Source organism: Bos taurus, chromosome 10 (genome assembly GCF_002263795.3).
Source record: "Bos taurus isolate L1 Dominette 01449 registration number 42190680 breed Hereford chromosome 10, ARS-UCD2.0, whole genome shotgun sequence".
Classification (NCBI taxonomy): Eukaryota; Metazoa; Chordata; class Mammalia; order Artiodactyla; family Bovidae; genus Bos; species Bos taurus.
This window is the reverse complement of record NC_037337.1, coordinates 102,396,856-102,414,521: the sequence shown is the minus strand read 5'-3', so window position 1 is coordinate 102,414,521 and position 17,666 is coordinate 102,396,856. Positions and strand designations below refer to the sequence as shown.

Below are 17,666 nucleotides of genomic sequence, written 5' to 3'. Positions count from 1 at the left end.
TATGTTTCTGTTGGATAGCAGTGCTCTGTTTAGAAAATAAACTAGTAATAAGCATTCATAGTGCACCGAAATGCAGTACTTCGATGCAGTCTCAAAAACGACAGAATGATCTCTGTTCGTTTCCAAGGCAAACCATTCAATATCACAGTAATCCAAGTCTGTGCCTCAACCAGTAACGCTGAAGAAGCTGAAGTTGCACAGTTCTATGAAGATCTACAAGAACTTTTAGAACTAACACCCAAAAAAGATGTCCTTTTCATTATAGGGGACTGGAATGCAAAAGTAGGAAGTCAAGAAACACCTGGAGTAACAGGCAAATTTGGCCTTGGAATACGGAATGAGGCAGGGCAAAGACTAATAGAGTTTTGCCAAGAGAACGCACTGGTCATAGCAAACACCCTCTTTCAACAACACAAGAGAAGACTCTACACGTGGACATCACCAGATGGTTAACACCGAAATCAGATTGATTATATTCTTTGCAGCCAAAGATCGAGAAGCTCTATACAGTCAGCAAAAACAAGACCAGGAGCTGACTGTGGCTCAGATCATGAACTCCTTATTGCCAAATTCAGACTTAAATTGAAGAAAGTAGGGAAAACCACTAGACCATTCAGGTATGACCTAAATCAAATCCCTTATGATTATACAGTGGAAGTGAGAAATAGATTTAAGGGACTAGATCTGATAGATAGAGTTCCTGATGAACTATGGACAGAGGTTTATGACATTGTACAGGAGACAGGGATCAAAACCATCCCCATGGAAAAGAAATGCAAAACAGCAAAATGGCTGTCTGGGGAGGCCTTACAAATAGCTGTGAAAAGAAGAGAAGTGAAAAGCAAAGGAGAAAAGGAAAGATATAAGCATCTGAATGCAGAGTTCCAAAGAATAGCAAGGAGAGATAAGAAAGCCTTCCTCAGCAACCAATGCAAAGAAATAGAGGAAAACAACAGAATGGGAAAGACTAGAGATCTCTTCAAGAAAATTAGAGATACCAAGGGAACATTTCATGCAAAGATGAGCTCGATAAAGGACAGAAATGGTATGGACCTAACAGTAGCAGAAGATATTAAGAAGAGGTGGCAAGAATACACAGAAGAACTGTACAAAAAAGATCTTCATGACCAAGATAATCACAATGGTGTGATCACTCACCTAGAGCCAGATATCCTGGAATGTGAAGTCAAGTGGGCCTTAGAAAGCATCACTATGAACAAAGCTAGTGGAGGTGATGAAATTCCAGTCGAGCTACTTCATATCCTGGAAGATGATGCTGTGAAAGTGCTGCACTCCATATGCCAGCAAATTTGGAAAACTCAGCAGTGGCCACAGGACTGGAAAAGGTCAGTTTTCATTCCAATCCCAAAGAAAGGCAATGCCAAAGAATGCTCAAACTACCACACAATTGCACTCATCTCACATGCTAGTAAAGTAATGCTCAAAATTCTCCAAGCTAGGCTTCAGCAATACATGAACCATGAACTTCCAGATGTTCAAGCTGGTTTGAGAAAAGGCAGAGGAAGCAGCAATCAAATTACCAACATCTGCTGGATCATGGAAAAAGCAAGAGAGTTCCAGAAATACATCTATTTCTGCTTTATTGACTATGCTAAAGCCTTTGACTGCGTGGATAATAATAATAAACTGTGGAAAATTCTTCCAGAGATGGGAATACCAGACCACAGGACCTGCCTCTTGAGAAACCTTTATGCAGGTCAGGAAGCAACAGTTAGAACTGGACATGGAACAACAGACTGGTTCCAAATAGGAAAAGGAGTTCGTCAAGGCTGTACATTGTCACCCTGCTTATTTAACTTCTATGCCGAGTACATCATGAGAAATGCTGGGTTGGAAGAAGCACAAGCTTCTTCTAGACCTGGAATCAAGATTGCCAGGAGAAATATCAATAACCTCAGATATGCAGATGACACCACCCTTATGGCAGAAAGTGAAGAGGAACTAAAAAGCCTCTTGATGACAGTGAAAGAGGAGAGTGAAAAAGTTGGCTTAAAGCTCAACATTCAGAAAACTAAGATCATGGCATGTGGTCCCATCACTTGATGGCAAATAGATGGGGAAACAGTGGAAACAGTGTCAGACTTTATTTTTGGGGGCTCCAAAATCACTGCAGATGGTGACTGCAGCCATGAAATTAAAAGATGCTTACTCCTTGGAAGAAAAGTTATGACCAACCTAGATAGCATATTCAAAAGCAGAGACATCACTTTGCCAACAAAGGTCTGTCCAGTCAGGCTATGGTTTTTCCAGTGGTCATGTATGGATGTGAAAGTTGGACTGAGAAGAAAGCTGAGCGCCAAAGAATTGATGCTTTTGAACTGTGGTGCTGGAGAAGACTCTTGAGAGTCCCTTGGACTGCAAGGAGATCCAACCCCTCCATCCTAAAGGAGATTAGTCCTGGGTGTTCTTTGGAAGGAATGATGCTAAAGCTGAAATTCCCATACTTTGGCCACCTGATGTGAAGAGTTGACTCATTGGAAAAGACTCTGATGCTGGGAGGGATTGGGGGCAGGAGGAGAAGGGGACGAGAGAGGATGAGATGACTGGATGGCATCACCGACTCGATGGACATGAGTTTGAGTGAACTCCAGAAGTTGGTGATGGCCAGGGAGGCCTGGCGTGCTGCAGTTCATGGGGTCCGCAAAGAGTCAGACACGACTGAGCGACTGAACTGACTGACTGACTAAAGCATTTATGGAAAGAACAAACTGAATCTGAAGGAACTGTAGGGCTCCATATAAATGCTTCACCTCGTGACATCAGTTCTGAAAAAAGTGAAGTCGCTCAGTTGTGTCCAACTCTTTGTGACCCCATGGACTCAAGCCTACCAGGCTTCTCCATCCATGGGATTTTCCAGGCAAGAATACTGGAGTGGTTTGCCATTTCCTTCTCCAGGGGATCTTCCTGACCCAGGGATTGAACCTGGGTCTCCTGCATTGCAGGCAGACTCTTTTCCCTCAGAGCTACCAGGAAAGCCCCTAAAGAGTCCAATAAAGCTTTAAACAGTTTGATGTTGGGACTTCCCTGGCAGTAGAGCGGTTAAGACTCCATGCTTCCACTGCAGGAGCTGCCATTTCAAACCCTGGTCAGGGAATTAAGTTCCTGCTTGCTGAGTGGTCCAGCCAAAATGAGAAAAAAAAATTAATTAAATAAAAGAGATCCTTGATACCATAAAAAAATATCAGAGTCATGTTTTTTTTTTCTTTAACATATATTGAGTTTTGAAAAATGAGGGCGTGGCCCCCTGAGGTTCCTCCCAGTTTCTGAGATACAGAGTTTGCATCGTATTAGCTTATAATAGCCGTGTTCTGTCCCGTGATTCTCGCACGCCGTCAGTATTTCTGCATGTGAAGCTCTGGTGCTCACCCTCAGGCCTCTCCCTGCCCGTCCTTCACCCCCGAGTCCGGGTTCTTTCTCAGGAAGCTCACACTTCCCGGAGGAAGCGCCGTTGCTCCGGTTCTGGCTGCTCCGTGTCCCGGGCTCCGCTCTGTGCCCCGGGCCCCGTGTGCACACGACCTCACGGTCCTGGCGTTGTCACAGCCCCGGGGCCTGCCTGGTGTCCTGCACAACTCTCAGGCAATTGCTTTCTCTTCTCAGACGACTGGATGATACTGTGTTCAACAGCCTACTCAGCCCTGTTTGGTGTTGCTTGGCTCCTCCCAGGCCCTCGGTCTAGTCTCTAGAATCAGCTCCCCAGTGCAAGACAGAGGCACTGCTGAGAACTAGTGATTCAGCAGCTTTGGGTCACTGACCAGAGGACTTGGAAAGGCTCTCGTTACAGCTCGTAGACCCAATTCTCCAAATCTCAGTGGGTCTTCTGTGATATATATGTATATATTTTTTGGTTAATTTTTGTTGTTGCTCAGTTGCTAAGTGGTGTCCAACTCTTTGCCACCCCATGGACTGTACCTACCAGGCTCCCCTGTCCTTCACTGTCTCCCAGGGTGTGCTCAGATTCATGTCCGTTGAACTGGTGGCCATCCAACCATCTCATCTTTTGCTGCCCTCTTCTTTTACCTTCAGTCTTTCCCAGCATCAGGGTCTTTTCCAATGAGTCGATCTTCGCACCAAGTGGTCAAAGTATTGGAGCTTCAGCTTCAGCATCAGTCTTTCCAATGAATATTCAGGACTGATTTCCTTTAGGATGGACTGGTTGGATCTCCTTGCAGTCCAAGGGACTCTCAAGAGTCTTCTCCAGCACCACAGTTCAAAAGCATCAATTCTTTGGTGCTCAGCTTTCTTTATGGTCCAACTCTCACATCCATACAGGACTACTGGAAAAACTATAGCCTTAACTAGACGGATCTTTGTCGGCAAAGTAATGTCTCTGCTTTTTAATATGCTGTCTAGGTTGGTCATAGCTTTCCTTCCAAGGAGTAAGCGTCTTTTAATTTCATGGCTGCAATCTCCATCTGCAGTTTTGGAGCCAAAAAAGTGAAGTCTCTCACTGCTACCACCTTTCCTCCATCTATTTGCCATGAAGTGATGGGACCGTGGATGCCATGATCTTGGTTTTCTGAATGTTGAGCTTTAAGCCAACTTTTTCACTCTCCTCTTTCACTTTCGTCAAAAGGCTTTTGAGTTCCTCTTCACTTCCTGCCATAAGGGTGGTGTCATCTGCATATCTGAGGTTATTGATATTGCTCCCGGCAGTCTTGATTCCAGCTTGTGCTTCTTCCAACCCAGCGTTTCTCGTGATGTACTCGGCATAGAAGTTAAATAAGCAGGGTGACAATATACAGCCTTGATGTACTCCTTTTCCTATTTGGAACCAGTCTGTTGTTCCATGTCCAGTTCTAACTGTTGCTTCCTGACCTGCATAAAGTTTTCTCAAGAGGCAGATCCTGTGGTCTGGTATTCCCATCTCTGGAAGAATTTTCCACAGTTTGTTCTGATCCACACAGTCAAAGGCTTTAGCATAGTCAATGAAGCAGAAGTAAATGTTTTTCTGGAATTCCTTTGCTTTCTCTGTGATCCAACAAATGGTGGCAATTTGATCTCTGATTCCACTGCCTTTTCTTTGTTTTTTTTTCCTTTTTTTTTTAAATTTTATTTTATTTTTAAACTTTACATAATTGTATTAGTTTTGCCAAACATCAAAATGATTCCATCACAGGTATACATGTGCTCCCCCTCCTGAACCCTCCTCCCTCCTCCCTCCCCATACCATCCCTCCAGGTCGTCCCAGTGCACCAGCCCCAAGCATCCAGTATCGTGCATTGAACCTGGACTGGCATCTCGTTTCATACATGATATTTTACATGTTTCAATGCCATTCTCCCAAATCTTCCCACCCTCTCCCTCTCCCACAGAGTCCATAAGATTGTTCCATACATCAGCGTCACTTTTGCTGTTGTACACAGGGTTATTGTTATCATCTTTCTAAATTCCATATATATGCGTTAGTATACTGTATTGGTGTTTTTCCTTCTGGCTTACTTCGCTCTGTATAATAGGCTCCAGTTTCATCCACCTCTTTAGAACTGATTCAAATGTATTCTTTTTAATGGCTGAGTAATACTCCATTGTGTATATGTACCACAGCTTTCTTATCCATTCATCTGCTGATGGACATCTAGGTTGCTTCCATGTCCTGGCTATTATAAACAGTGCTGCGATGAACATTGGGGTACACGTGTCTCTTTCCCTTCTGGTTTCCTCAGTGTGTATGCCCAGCAGTGGGATTGCTGGATCATAAGGCAGTTCTATTTCCAGTTTTTTAAGGAATCTCCACACTGTTCTCCATAGTGGCTGTACTAGTTTGCATTCCCACCAACAGTGTAAGAGGGTTCCCTTTCCTCCACACCCTCTCCAACGTTTATTATTTGTAGACTTTTGGATCGCAGCCATTCTGACTGGTGTGAAATGGTACCTCATAGTGGTTTTGATTTGCATTTCTCTGATAATGAGTGATGTTGAGCATCTTTTCATGTGTTTGTTAGCCATTTGTATGTCTTCTTTGGAGAAATGTCTATTTAGTTCTTTGGCCCATTTTTTGATTGGGTCATTTATTTTTCTGGAGTTGAGCTGGAGGAGTTGCTTGTATATTTTTGAGATTAGTTGTTTGTCAGTTGCTTCATTTGCTATTATTTTCTCCCATTCTGAAGGCTGTCTTTTCACCTTGCTGATAGTTTCCTTTGATGTGCAGAAGCTTTTAAGGTTAATTAGGTCCCATTTGTTTATTTTTGCTTTTATTTCCGATATTCTGGGAGGTGGGTCATAGAGGATCCTGCTGTTATGTATGTCAGAGAGTGTTTTGCCTATGTTCTCCTCTAGGAGTTTTATAGTTTCTGGTCTTACGTTTAGATCTTTAATCCATTTTGAGTTTATTTTTGTGTATGGTGTTAGAAAGTGTTCTAGTTTCATTCTTTTACAAGTGGTTGACCAGTTTTCCCAGCACCACTTGTTAAAGAGATTGTCTTTAATCCATTGTATATTCTTGCCTCCTTTGTCAAAGATAAGGTGTCCATATGTGCGTGGATTTATCTCTGGGCTTTCTATTTTGTTCCATTGATCTATATTTCTGTCTTTGTGCCAGTACCATACTGTCTTGATAACTGTGGCTTTGTAGTAGAGCCTGAAGTCAGGTAGGTTGATTCCTCCAGTTCCATTCTTTTTTCTCAAGATCGCTTTGGCTATTCAAGGTTTTTTGTATTTCCATACAAATTGTGAAATTATTTGTTCTAGCTCTGTGAAGAATACTGTTGGTAGCTTGATAGGGATTGCATTGAATCTATAAATTGCTTTGGGTAGTATACTCATTTTCACTATATTGATTCTTCCAATCCATGAACATGGTATATTTCTCCATCTATTAGTGTCCTCTTTGATTTCTTTCACCAGTGTTTTATAGTTTTCTATATATAGGTCTTTAGTTTCTTTAGGTAGATATATTCCTAAGTATTTTATTCTTTCCGTTGCAATGGTGAATGGAATTGTTTCCTTAATTTCTCTTTCTGTTTTCTCATTATTAGTGTATAGGAATGCAAGGGATTTCTGTGTGTTGATTTTATATCCTGCAACTTTACTATAGTCATTGATTAGTTCTAGTAATTTTCTGGTGGAGTCTTTAGGGTTTTCTATGTAGAGGATCATGTCATCTGCAAATAGTGAGAGTTTTACTTCTTCTTTTCCAATTTGGATTCCTTTTATTTCTTTTTCTGCTCTGATTGCTGTGGCCAAAACTTCCAAAACTATGTTGAATAGTAATGGTGAAAGTGGGCACCCTTGTCTTGTTCCTGACTTTAGAGGAAATGCTTTCAATTTTTCACCATTGAGGATAATGTTTGCTGTGGGTTTGTCATATATAGCTTTTATTATGTTGAGGTATGTTCCTTCTATTCCTGCTTTCTGGAGAGTTTTTATCATAAATGGGTGTTGAATTTTGTCAAAGGCTTTCTCTGCATCTATTGAGATAATCATATGGTTTTTATTTTTCAATTTGTTAATGTGGTGTATTACATTGATTGATTTGCGGATATTGAAGAATCCTTGCATCCCTGGGATAAAGCCCACTTGGTCATGGTGTATGATCTTTTTAATGTGTTGTTGGATTCTGGTTGCTAGAATTTTGTTAAGGATTTTTGCATCTATGTTCATCAGTGATATTGGCCTGTAGTTTTCTTTTTTTGTGGGATCTTTGTCAGGCTTTGGTATTAGGGTGATGGTGGCCTCATAGAATGAGTTTGGAAGTTTACCTTCCTCTGCAATTTTCTGGAAGAGTTTGAGCAGGATAGGTGTTAGCTCTTCTCTAAATTTTTGGTAGAATTCAGCTGTGAAGCCATCTGGACCTGGGCTTTTGTTTGCTGGAAGATTTTTGATTACAGTTTCAATTTCCGTGCTTGTGATGGGTCTGTTAAGATTTTCTATTTCTTCCTGGTCGAGTTTTGGAAAGTTGTATTTTTCTAAGAATTTGTCCATTTCTTCCACGTTGTCCATTTTATTGGCATATAATTGTTGATAGTAGTCTCTTATGATCCTTTGTATTTCTGTGTTGTCTGTTGTGATCTCTCCATTTTCATTTCTAATTTTATTGATTTGATTTTTCTCCCTTTGTTTCTTGATGAGTCTGGCTAATGGTTTGTCAATTTTATTTATCCTTTCAAAGAACCAGCTTTTGGTTTTGTTGATTTTTGCTATGGTCTCTTTTGTTTCTTTTGCATTTATTTCTGCTCTAATTTTTAAGATTTCTTTCCTTCTACTAACCCTGGGGTTCTTCATTTCTTCCTTTTCTAGTTGCTTTACGTGTAGAGTTAGGTTATTTATTTGACTTTTTTCTTGTTTCTTGAGGTGTGCCTGTATTGCTATGAACTTTCCCCTTAGGACTGCTTTTACCATGTCCCACAGGTTTTGGGTTGTTGTGTTTTCATTTTCATTCGTTTCTATGCAAATTTTGATTTCTTTTTTGATTTCTTCTGTGATTTGTTGGTTATTCAGCAGCGTGTTGTTCAGCCTCCATATGTTGGAATTTTTAATCGTTTTTCTCCTGTAATTGAGATCTAATCTTACTGCATTGTGGTCAGAAAAGATGCTTGGAATGATTTCTATTTTTTTGAATTTACCAAGGCTAGCTTTATGGCCCAGGATGTGATCTATCCTGGAGAAGGTTCCATGTGCGCTTGAGAAAAAGGTGAAATTCATTGTTTCGGGATGAATTGTCCTATAGATATCAATTAGGTCTAACTGGTCTATTGTATCATTTAAAGTTTGTGTTTCCTTGTTAATTTTCTGTTTAGTTGATCTATCCATAGGTGTGAGTGGGGTATTAAAGTCTCCCACTATTATTGTGTTATTGTTAATTTCTCCTTTCATACTTGTTAGCATTTGTCTTACATACTGCGGTGCTCCCGTGTTGGGTGCATATATATTTATAATTGTTATATCTTCTTCTTGGATTGATCCTTTGATCATTATGTAGTGACCTTCTTTGTCTCTCTTCACAGCCTTTGTTTTAAAGTCTATTTTATCTGATATGAGTATTGCTACTCCTGCTTTCTTTTGGTCCCTATTTGCATGGAAAATCTTTTTCCAGCCCTTCACTTTCAGTCTGTATGTGTCCCCTGTTTTGAGGTGGGTCTCTTGTAGACAACATATGTAGGGGTCTTGTTTTTGTATCCATTCAGCCAGTCTTTGTCTTTTGGTTGGGGCATTCAACCCATTTACGTTTAAGGTAATTACTGATAAGTATGATCCCGTTGCCATTTACTTTATTGTTTTGGGTCCGAACTTATACACCGTTTTTGTGTTTCCTGTCTAGAGAATATCCTTTAGTATTTGTTGGAGAGCTGGTTTGGTGGTGCAGAATTCTCTCAGCTTTTGCTTGTCTGAAAAGCTTTTGATTTTTCCTTCATACTTGAATGAGATCCTTGCTGGGTACAATAATCTGGGCTGTAGGTTATTTTCTTTCATCATTTTAAGTATGTCTTGCCATTCCCTCCTGGCTTGAAGAGTTTCTATTGAAAGATCAGCTGTTATCCTTATGGGAATTCCCTTGTGTGTTATTTGTTGTTTTTCCCTTGCTGCTTTTAATATTTGTTCTTTGTGTTTGATCTTTGTTAATTTGATTAATATGTGTCTTGGGGTGTTTTGCCTTGGGTTTATCCTGTTTGGGACTCTCTGGGTTTCTTGGACTTGGGTGATTATTTCCTTCCCCATTTTAGGGAAGTTTTCAACTATTATCTCCTCAAGTATTTTCTCATGGTCTTTCTTTTTGTCTTCTTCTTCTGGGACCCCTATGATTCGAATGTTGTAGCGTTTAATATTGTCCTGGAGGTCTCTGAGATTGTCCTCATTTCTTTTAATTCATTTTTCTTTTATCCTCTCTGATTCATTTATTTCTACCATTCTATCTTCTAATTCACTAATCCTATTTTCTGCCTCTGTTATTCTACTATTTGTTGCCTCCAGAGTGTTTTTAATTTCATTTATTGCATTATTCATTTTATATTGACTCTCTTTTATTTCTTCTAGGTCCTTGTTAAACCTTTCTTGCATCTTCTCAATCTTAGTCTCCAAGCTATTTATCTGTGATTCCATTTTGATTTTAAGATTTTGGATCAATTTCACTATCATTATTCGGAATTCTTTATCAGGTAGATTCCCTATCTCTTCCTCTTTTGTTTGGTTTGGTGGGCTTTTATCCTGTTCCTTTATCTGCTGGGTATTCCTCTGTCTCTTCATCTTGTTTAAATTGCTGAGTTTGGGGTGTCCTTTCTATATTCTGGCAGTTTGTGGAGTTCTCTTTATTGTGGCTTTTCCTCGCTGTGTGTGGGTTTGTACAGGTGGCTTGTCAAGGTTTCCTGGTTAGGGAAGCTTGTGTTGGTGTTCTGGTGGGTGTCCAGTAATGAGTTATGGGATGTCTATGGTTTTGGGGTGACTTTGGGCAGCTTGTATCTTGAAGCTCAGGGCTGTGCTCCTTTGTTGCTGGAGAATTTGCTTGGTATGTCTTGCCCTGGAACTTGTTAGCCCTTGTGTGGTGCTTGGTTTCAGTGTCGGTTTGGAGGCGTTTGATGAGCTCCTGTCAATTAATGTTCCTTGGAGTCAGGAGTTCCCTGCAGTCCGGGTTTGGACTTAAGCCTCCTGCTTCCAGTTATCGGTCTTATTTATACAGTAGTTTCAAAACTTCTCCTTCTATACAGCACCATTGATAAAACACCTACGTTAAAGATGAAAAGTTTCTCTACTGTGAGGGTCACTCAGAGAGGTTCACAGCGTTACATGGAGAAGAGAAGAGGGAGGAGGGAGTTAGAGGTGACCCAGTTGAGATGAGGTGGAATCAATAGTGGAGAGAGTGGGGTAGCTAGTAGTCACTTCCTTATGTGCACTCCACAACTGGACCACTCAGAGATGTTCACGGAGTTATACAGAGAAGAGAAGGAGGAGGAAGGAGACAGAGGTGGCCAGAGGGATAAAAGGGGGGAATGAAAAGGAAGGAGACAGATCCAGCCAGTAATCAGTTCCCTAAGTGTTCTCTACCGTCTGGAACACACATAAACTCACAGAGTTGGGTAGAGTAGAGAGGGGTTAGGGAGAAGACACAGGCGACCTGGTGGAGAAAAAGGAGAGTCCAAAGGGAGAGAGAGCAGTCAAGCCAGTAATCTTGGTCCGTAGTGAAAAATGGGTCCTGAACATTGGGTTCTTAAAGGTACAAAATTGGTAACAAATACATAAAAGCAAAAATTAAAAATCTAGAGTAGAGTTTGGAATTTCAAAAATACGATGTTAAAGAAAAGAAGAAAGAAAAAAAAGAGAGAAAAAACGAACTAAGAAAAACAAACAAGGTCGCGAAAATTATAAAGAAAATACAGGTACAAAATTGATAACTAATACCAAAAAGCAAAAATTAAAAATCTAGAGTAGAGTTTGGAATTTCAAAAATACAATGTTAAAAAAAAGGAAGAAGAAACATAAAGAGAGAAAACAAACAAACAAAAACAATGTCGCAAAAATTATAAAGAAGATACAGGTACAAATTTGATATCAAATACCAAAAAGCATAAATTAAAAATCTAGAGTAGAGTTTGGAATTTCAGATATACAATGTTATATAAAAGAAGAAGAGAATGAAACAGAAAAAAAAAAAGTCACAGAAATTATAAAAAAAAACTGTAGGTACAAAATTGATAACATATACCAAAAAGCTAAAATTAAAAAACTAGAGTAGAGTTTGGAATTTCAAAAATACAATGTTAAAGAAAAGAAGAAGAAGAAAAAAAAAAACAAGATCAAAAAATTATAAAATATATATATATGAAGTTTGCTGAAGAAGAAAAAAAGGGTCTTTTTTTTTTTGCAAAGTAATATGTTATAAAAGTGAAAATTAAAGGAACAATAGAGGACTTAAAAAAATTTTTTTTAATTAAAAAAAAGAAAGAAAGAATGATCGTAAAAATAGTAAAAATATATCTAGGACTTTCTCTGGTTTTGTTGTATGGTGGGTTCAGTTCATTTTTGGCTAGTTCCTTGGTCCGACTTATATTTCTGAAGATCTATAGGCCCCTTCCTATGTAGTCCGTAGTAACCACGGGGTTTTAATCTATTGCCTGTAGCTTCCAAGGCGTTTCCCTCTGTTATAACTTCTTCTGTTTGCTGGTCTCTTCAGTGTCTGGCTTCCACCCTGACACAAAGGGGCTGGTGGGGGAAACTTTTTTTTTTTTTTTTTTAGGCTCACTTGTTCAGTCGCGCTGTGGGGAGGGAGGGAGGAATGCTGCAAACAAATAACACTGGCGTGCGCTCGCAGTGCCTCAGCCACACTGGGTCTGCCCCCACTCACGGTGCGTGTAGCCTCCCTGCCCACACTGCTCGGGCTCTAGGTTGTTCCGCCGAGAACAATCCGAGGCCGGCCCTGGGTTGCATGCACCTCCCAGGTCCAAGCTGCTCAGGTTCAGGCACTCAGGTAGTCCTCAGAGGCGCAGACTCAGTTGGGCCTGCATTTTGTGCTCTTCCCAGGTCCGAGCAGCTCAGGTGATGAGGTGTTTGGCGAACGCCAATGCTGCGACTTATCGCCTCCCCGCCACTCAGTTATCTGGGTGTAAAACTGGCGCACCTTCTCAGGCAGATGTTGACCGTCCAGACCCCCAAGAAAGTTAGCAAAGAAGCCTGCTTACAGTTTTATAGATAATGTCTCTCTGGGGCTGCGATTGTCTCCTTCCGGCTCTGGCTGCCTGTTACCGGAGGGGGAAGGTCTGCAGCCGGCTATCTCTGTTCAGTCCTTTGTTCCGTGCGCCGGCCTGGCGGTGTCTTAGGTTGGGTCTGGCTTTTCGCGTCGTACATATCCCACAGTCTGGTTTGCTAGCCCAAATTATTTCGCTCAGATAGCGCTCAGGGTATTCAGGCCAGATTCTTACTCTGAGCGATGCAGCCCGCGCCGCGCCTCCCTGCCCAGCCCCCGCTTGCTAATGGCGTGTACAGGCGTCTGCGCTGCTTCTCCGCTGGGGGAGTTACCGTAGGGCTCGCAATCTGCGAGTTTATTTTTTCTCCCTGTTATGTTGCCCTCTGTGCTTCCAAAGCTCGGCACAGATTCGGCAGTGAGAAGGTTTCCTGGTGTTTGGAAACTTCTCTCTTTTTAAGACTCCCTTCCTGGGACGGAACTCCGTCCCTCCCTCTTTTGTCTCTTTTTTTTTTTGTCTTTTATATTTTTTCCTACCTCCTTTCGAAGAGTTGGGTTGCTTTTCTGGGTGCCTGATGTCCTCTGCCGGCATTCAGAAGTTGTTTTGTGGAATTTACTCGATGTTTAAATGCTCTTTTGATGAATTTGTGGGGGAGAAAGTGTTCTCCCCGTCCTACTCCTCCGCCATCTTGGCTCCTCCCTCCTCCACTGCCTTTTCTAAATCCAGCTTCTACATTTGGAAGTTCTCAGTTCACATATTGCTAAAGCTTGGCTTGAAGGACTTTTAGCATGATCTTGCTAGCGTGTGAAATGAGCACAATTGTACAATAGTTTGAGAATTCTTTGGCATTGCCTTTCTTTGGGATTGGAATGAAAACTGACTTTTTCCAGTTCTGTGGCCATTGCTGAGTTTTCCAAATTTGTTGACATATTGAGTTGTAGCACTTTAATAGCATCATCTTTTAGGATTTTAGATAACTCAGCTGAAATTCCATTGTCTCCACTAACTTTGTTAGTTGTGATGCTTCCTGAGGCCCACTTGGCTTCACGCTCCAGAATGTCTGGTTCTAGGTGAGTGACCACACCATTGTGGTTATTTGGGTCGTTAAGACCGTTATTGTACAATTCTGTGTATTCTTGCCCCTTCTTCTCTTCTTAATTTCTCCTGCTTGTATTAGGTCCTAACCATTTCTGTCCTTTATTCAGCCCATCCTTGAATGAAATGTTCCCTTGGTATCTCTAATTTTCTTGAAGAGGTCTCTCAGTTCAGTTCAGTTCAGTTCAGTCCAGTCGCTCAGTTGTGTCTGACTCTTTGTGAGCCCATGAATCGCAGGACGCCAGGCCTCCCTGTCCATCACCAACTCCCGGAGTTTGCTCAAACTCATGTCCATCGATTTGGTGATGCCATCCAGCCATCTCATCCTCTGTCGTCCCCTTCTCCTCCTGCCCCCAATCCCTCCCAGCATCAGAGTCTTTTCCAATGAGTCTCTAGTCTTTCCCATTCTTCTGTTTTCCTCTATTTCTTTGCATTGTTCACCTGAGAAGTCTTTCTTACCTTTCTTTGTTATTCTCTGGATTCTGGGGGGTGGGGCGTATCTTTTCTTTTTTCCTTTGCCTTTTGCTCCTCTTTTCTTAGCTATTTGTAAGGCCTCCTCAGACAACCACTTTGCCTTCTTGCATTTCTTTTTCTTGAATGGTTTTGGTCTCTCCCTCTTGTACCAGGTATGAACCTCTGTCCATAGTTCTTCAGGCACTCTGTCTACCAGACCTAATCCCTTGAATCTATTCATCACCTCCACAAATTATAAGGGATTTGATTTAGGTCATACCTGAATGGCTTAATGGTCTTCCTACTTTCTTCAATTTAAGCCTGAATTTTGCAGTAAGGAGCTCATGATCTGAGCTACAGTCAGCCCCTGGTCTTATTTTTGCTGACTGTACAGAGCTTCTCTATCTTTAGCTGCAAAGAATATAATCGATCTGATTTCAGTGTTGACCATTTGCTGATGTCCATGTGTAGAGTCCTCTTTTGTGTTGTTGGAAAAAGGTGTTTGCTATGACCAGTGAGTTCTCTTGACAAAACTCTGTTAGCCTTTGCCCTGCTTCATTCTGTACTCTAAGGCCAAACTTGCCTGTTGCTCCAGGTATCTCTTGACTTCCTACTTTTGCATTCCGGTTCCCTGTGATGTAAAGAACATCTTTTTCTGGTGTTCTAGAAGGTTTTGTAGGTCTTCATAGAACTGGTCAGCTTCAGCTTCTTTGGCTAGTGGTTGGGCCTTAGACTTGGATTACTGTGATGTTGAATGATGTGCCTTGGAAACAAACCAAGATCATCTTGTCGTTTTTGAGATTGCACCCAAGTACTGCATTTCAGAGTCTGTTGTTGACTAAAAGGGCTACTGCATTTCTTCCAAGGGACTCTTGCCCAGGGTAGTAGATATAAGGGTCACCTGAATTAAATTCGCCCATTCCTGTCCATTTTTCCTTTTCCTAAGGTGTCTACATTCGCTCTTGTCATCTCCTGCTTGACCATGTCCGATTTGCCTCGATTCACGGACCTAACATTCCAGGTTCCTATGCAATATTGTTCTTTACAGCACTGGACTTTAGTTTCACCAGCAGACACATCTACAACTGTGCATCATTTCTGCTGTGGCCGAGCCGCTTCATTCTTTCTGAGACTTTTTCTCTACTCTTCCCCAGGAGCATATTGGACACCTTCGGACCTGGGGGATCATCTTCCGGGTGTCATATCTTTTTGCTTTTTCATACTGTTCATGAGGTTCTTGAGGCAGGAATGCTGGAGTGGTTTGCCGTTCCCTCCTCCACGGACCACACTTTGTCAGAACTTTCCACCATGACCTGTCCGTGTTGGGTAGCCCTGGATGGCATGGCTCATAGCTTCATGAGTCACATAAGCCCCTTTGTCAGCAAGGCTGTGATCTGTGAAAGAGAACTCCTGTCATGGGTTTTAGCTTGAGGCATATTTTCCTAGGCCTTTAAAAAATGCATTTATATTTTAATACAATTATGTTCTGTTCCATCACAGAAAAAAGTAGACCGTGTTCAGGCTGGGGTGTGAACTGTTCTGGGTGTTCTCAGAACAATCTGGATGTGTGGATTCCAAAGAGCTGCTCTCAGAGTGAGGTTTTTATTCTAATTAACAAGCCAACAGCAACAGTAACAAAGTGTGAAGTGTAAGTGATACACTCTTGGAGGAGAACCTTTATATACACATTCCCAGATATCGTGTCCGTAGAGCTTTGACTTTTAGGCAGAAACAGACTGCATGTGTTCAGGTCATTTTCATACAAACTTGTTTTAAAGTGTTGCGTACACAAGACATTCTACCAGCTCATGTCCACATATAAGGCTATAGACCACAAAAGAGCTAGAAGATTTCACTGCATTGTCTTTGGAAAATAGAGTATTGGGTCTTGTGTGTCTTGGTAAGATCGTACTGAATAAATCATAAGACAACTTTGTGTTTCCTACTGATCTTGAGCTCTCTCCATGTTAACATGTATCCATCTTTTGGTTGGATGGCATCACCGAGTCGATGGACATGAGTCTGAGCAAACTCCGGGAGGTGGTGATGGACAGGGAGGCCTGCGGCGCTGCAGTCCATGGGGTCACAAAGAGTCAGACACGACTGAGCGACTGAGCAGCAACAGCAAATCTTTCTAGAGCAGCAAATACAGGCCGAGGAATGAGTGCTTGAGCTGCATCCTCCGGAAGCTTTACGAATTAAGAGGACTCACTGTGAGATGGTCCCAGAGACTCCCCACACGCAGACCGCCCTCGCCCCATTCACCCTCTTCTGTGTTCTTCGTAGATGACATGGCAGAGCTCCTCCTCGGGGAGGCCAAGCTGGAGCAGTACCTGAAGGAACACCCCCTGCGGCAGGGCGCCAGCCCCCGAGGCCCCCGGCCCCAGCTGACGGAGGTCCGCAAGCATCTGACTGCCGCCCTGGACCGAGGGAACCTCAAGGTACCGGGCCCTGGGGGCGGGGGGCCGGGCCGGGGAGGGGCCCGTGGCCGGGGAGGGCGTCCCACACGCGGCGTGGGAGCCGCTCTGCCCCGCCGTGCTTCTCTTCTCGGGAGGGGACTCGGCGCGGGGCTTCCAGATCAGCAGCTTCTCTCCCAGGAGAGCCCCCGAGGCCACGTTCTCCTGAGAAATGGCACTGCTGTCCCCAGGGGTCTGGAATGAAGCTGTCAGGTGCGGCCCGGAGCTCAGCCTGGCTTTGTCCCACCGACAGCGGAGGAGCTAGTCCCGCGGTTCCTTAGCGCACGATCCCCGCCCGAAGTCTGCAGCCCAGCGTCCCGGGCGGCCGGCCGAGCTGTGGGGGACCCGGCGGGAGCCCCCTCTGCCCGCCCCCTAGTGCTTGAGGGGCTGCCCTGCGTTCATCCGCCCCGTCTCTGGGTCTCCTCTGCGTCCCCTCTCACGAGGCTCTCCTGTTGGAAGCCTTTCATCTCGCCTCACCCCCGGCCCCCTTCCCCTTCCCCAGCCCAGCCTGCCCTGCGGTGAGCGTTGACACCTCTGACTTCTGTCCTTCTTCCTTCCTCCCTTCCTGCACTTCCCTTCAGATTTAGGGACTCTTGTCTCCATGTTGGTTGTTCTTCACGAAGGTGGTTCCGGTGACTCCGATGGGCCTAGTGGCTCTGGTGGGTCTAGTTAGAGGGAACGGTGCAGCACTCAGGTGTCTTTCTGGGAGTGGGGGTGCGCCTGCTGCTGCGGGCGGGGTGGGGGCCCCTGACTAGGCTCTGTCCCACTTCCAACACCCCTCATTTCGTCTGGAAAACTTTTTGTTTCACCGGTCCTCTTCATCCCTCACAATCCAGTGTGACAGCAAGAATATTGAATTTCGACTTAGATTTCTGAGTTTGCTTTCCAGCGTGGAGTCACAGGCTATGTGATCTTGGGAAGCTGTTTAACTTCTTTGAGCTTCACATTTCTCTCCTGTAAGCCCACTTAGCTCAAGTTGTTTTGAGTTTCAGGTGTACAAATTCTTTCACAATTGAATAGCTTTAGATACATG

General features: G+C 43.0%; 1 protein-coding gene across 7 annotated transcripts in view; it reads left to right on the top strand.

Annotated features, from left to right (window-relative positions):
- Nucleotides 1-17,666, top strand: part of TTC7B (tetratricopeptide repeat domain 7B) — a 304,954-nt gene that overhangs the window by 21,287 nt on the left and 266,001 nt on the right. For all 7 annotated transcript variants that reach the window (XM_059890973.1, XM_024998170.2, XM_024998169.2 and 4 more), the window contains exon 2: nucleotides 16,464-16,618. In XM_059890973.1, the coding sequence (XP_059746956.1) occupies nucleotides 16,464-16,618 (155 nt within the window). The remainder of the gene's footprint in view (nucleotides 1-16,463; nucleotides 16,619-17,666) is intronic.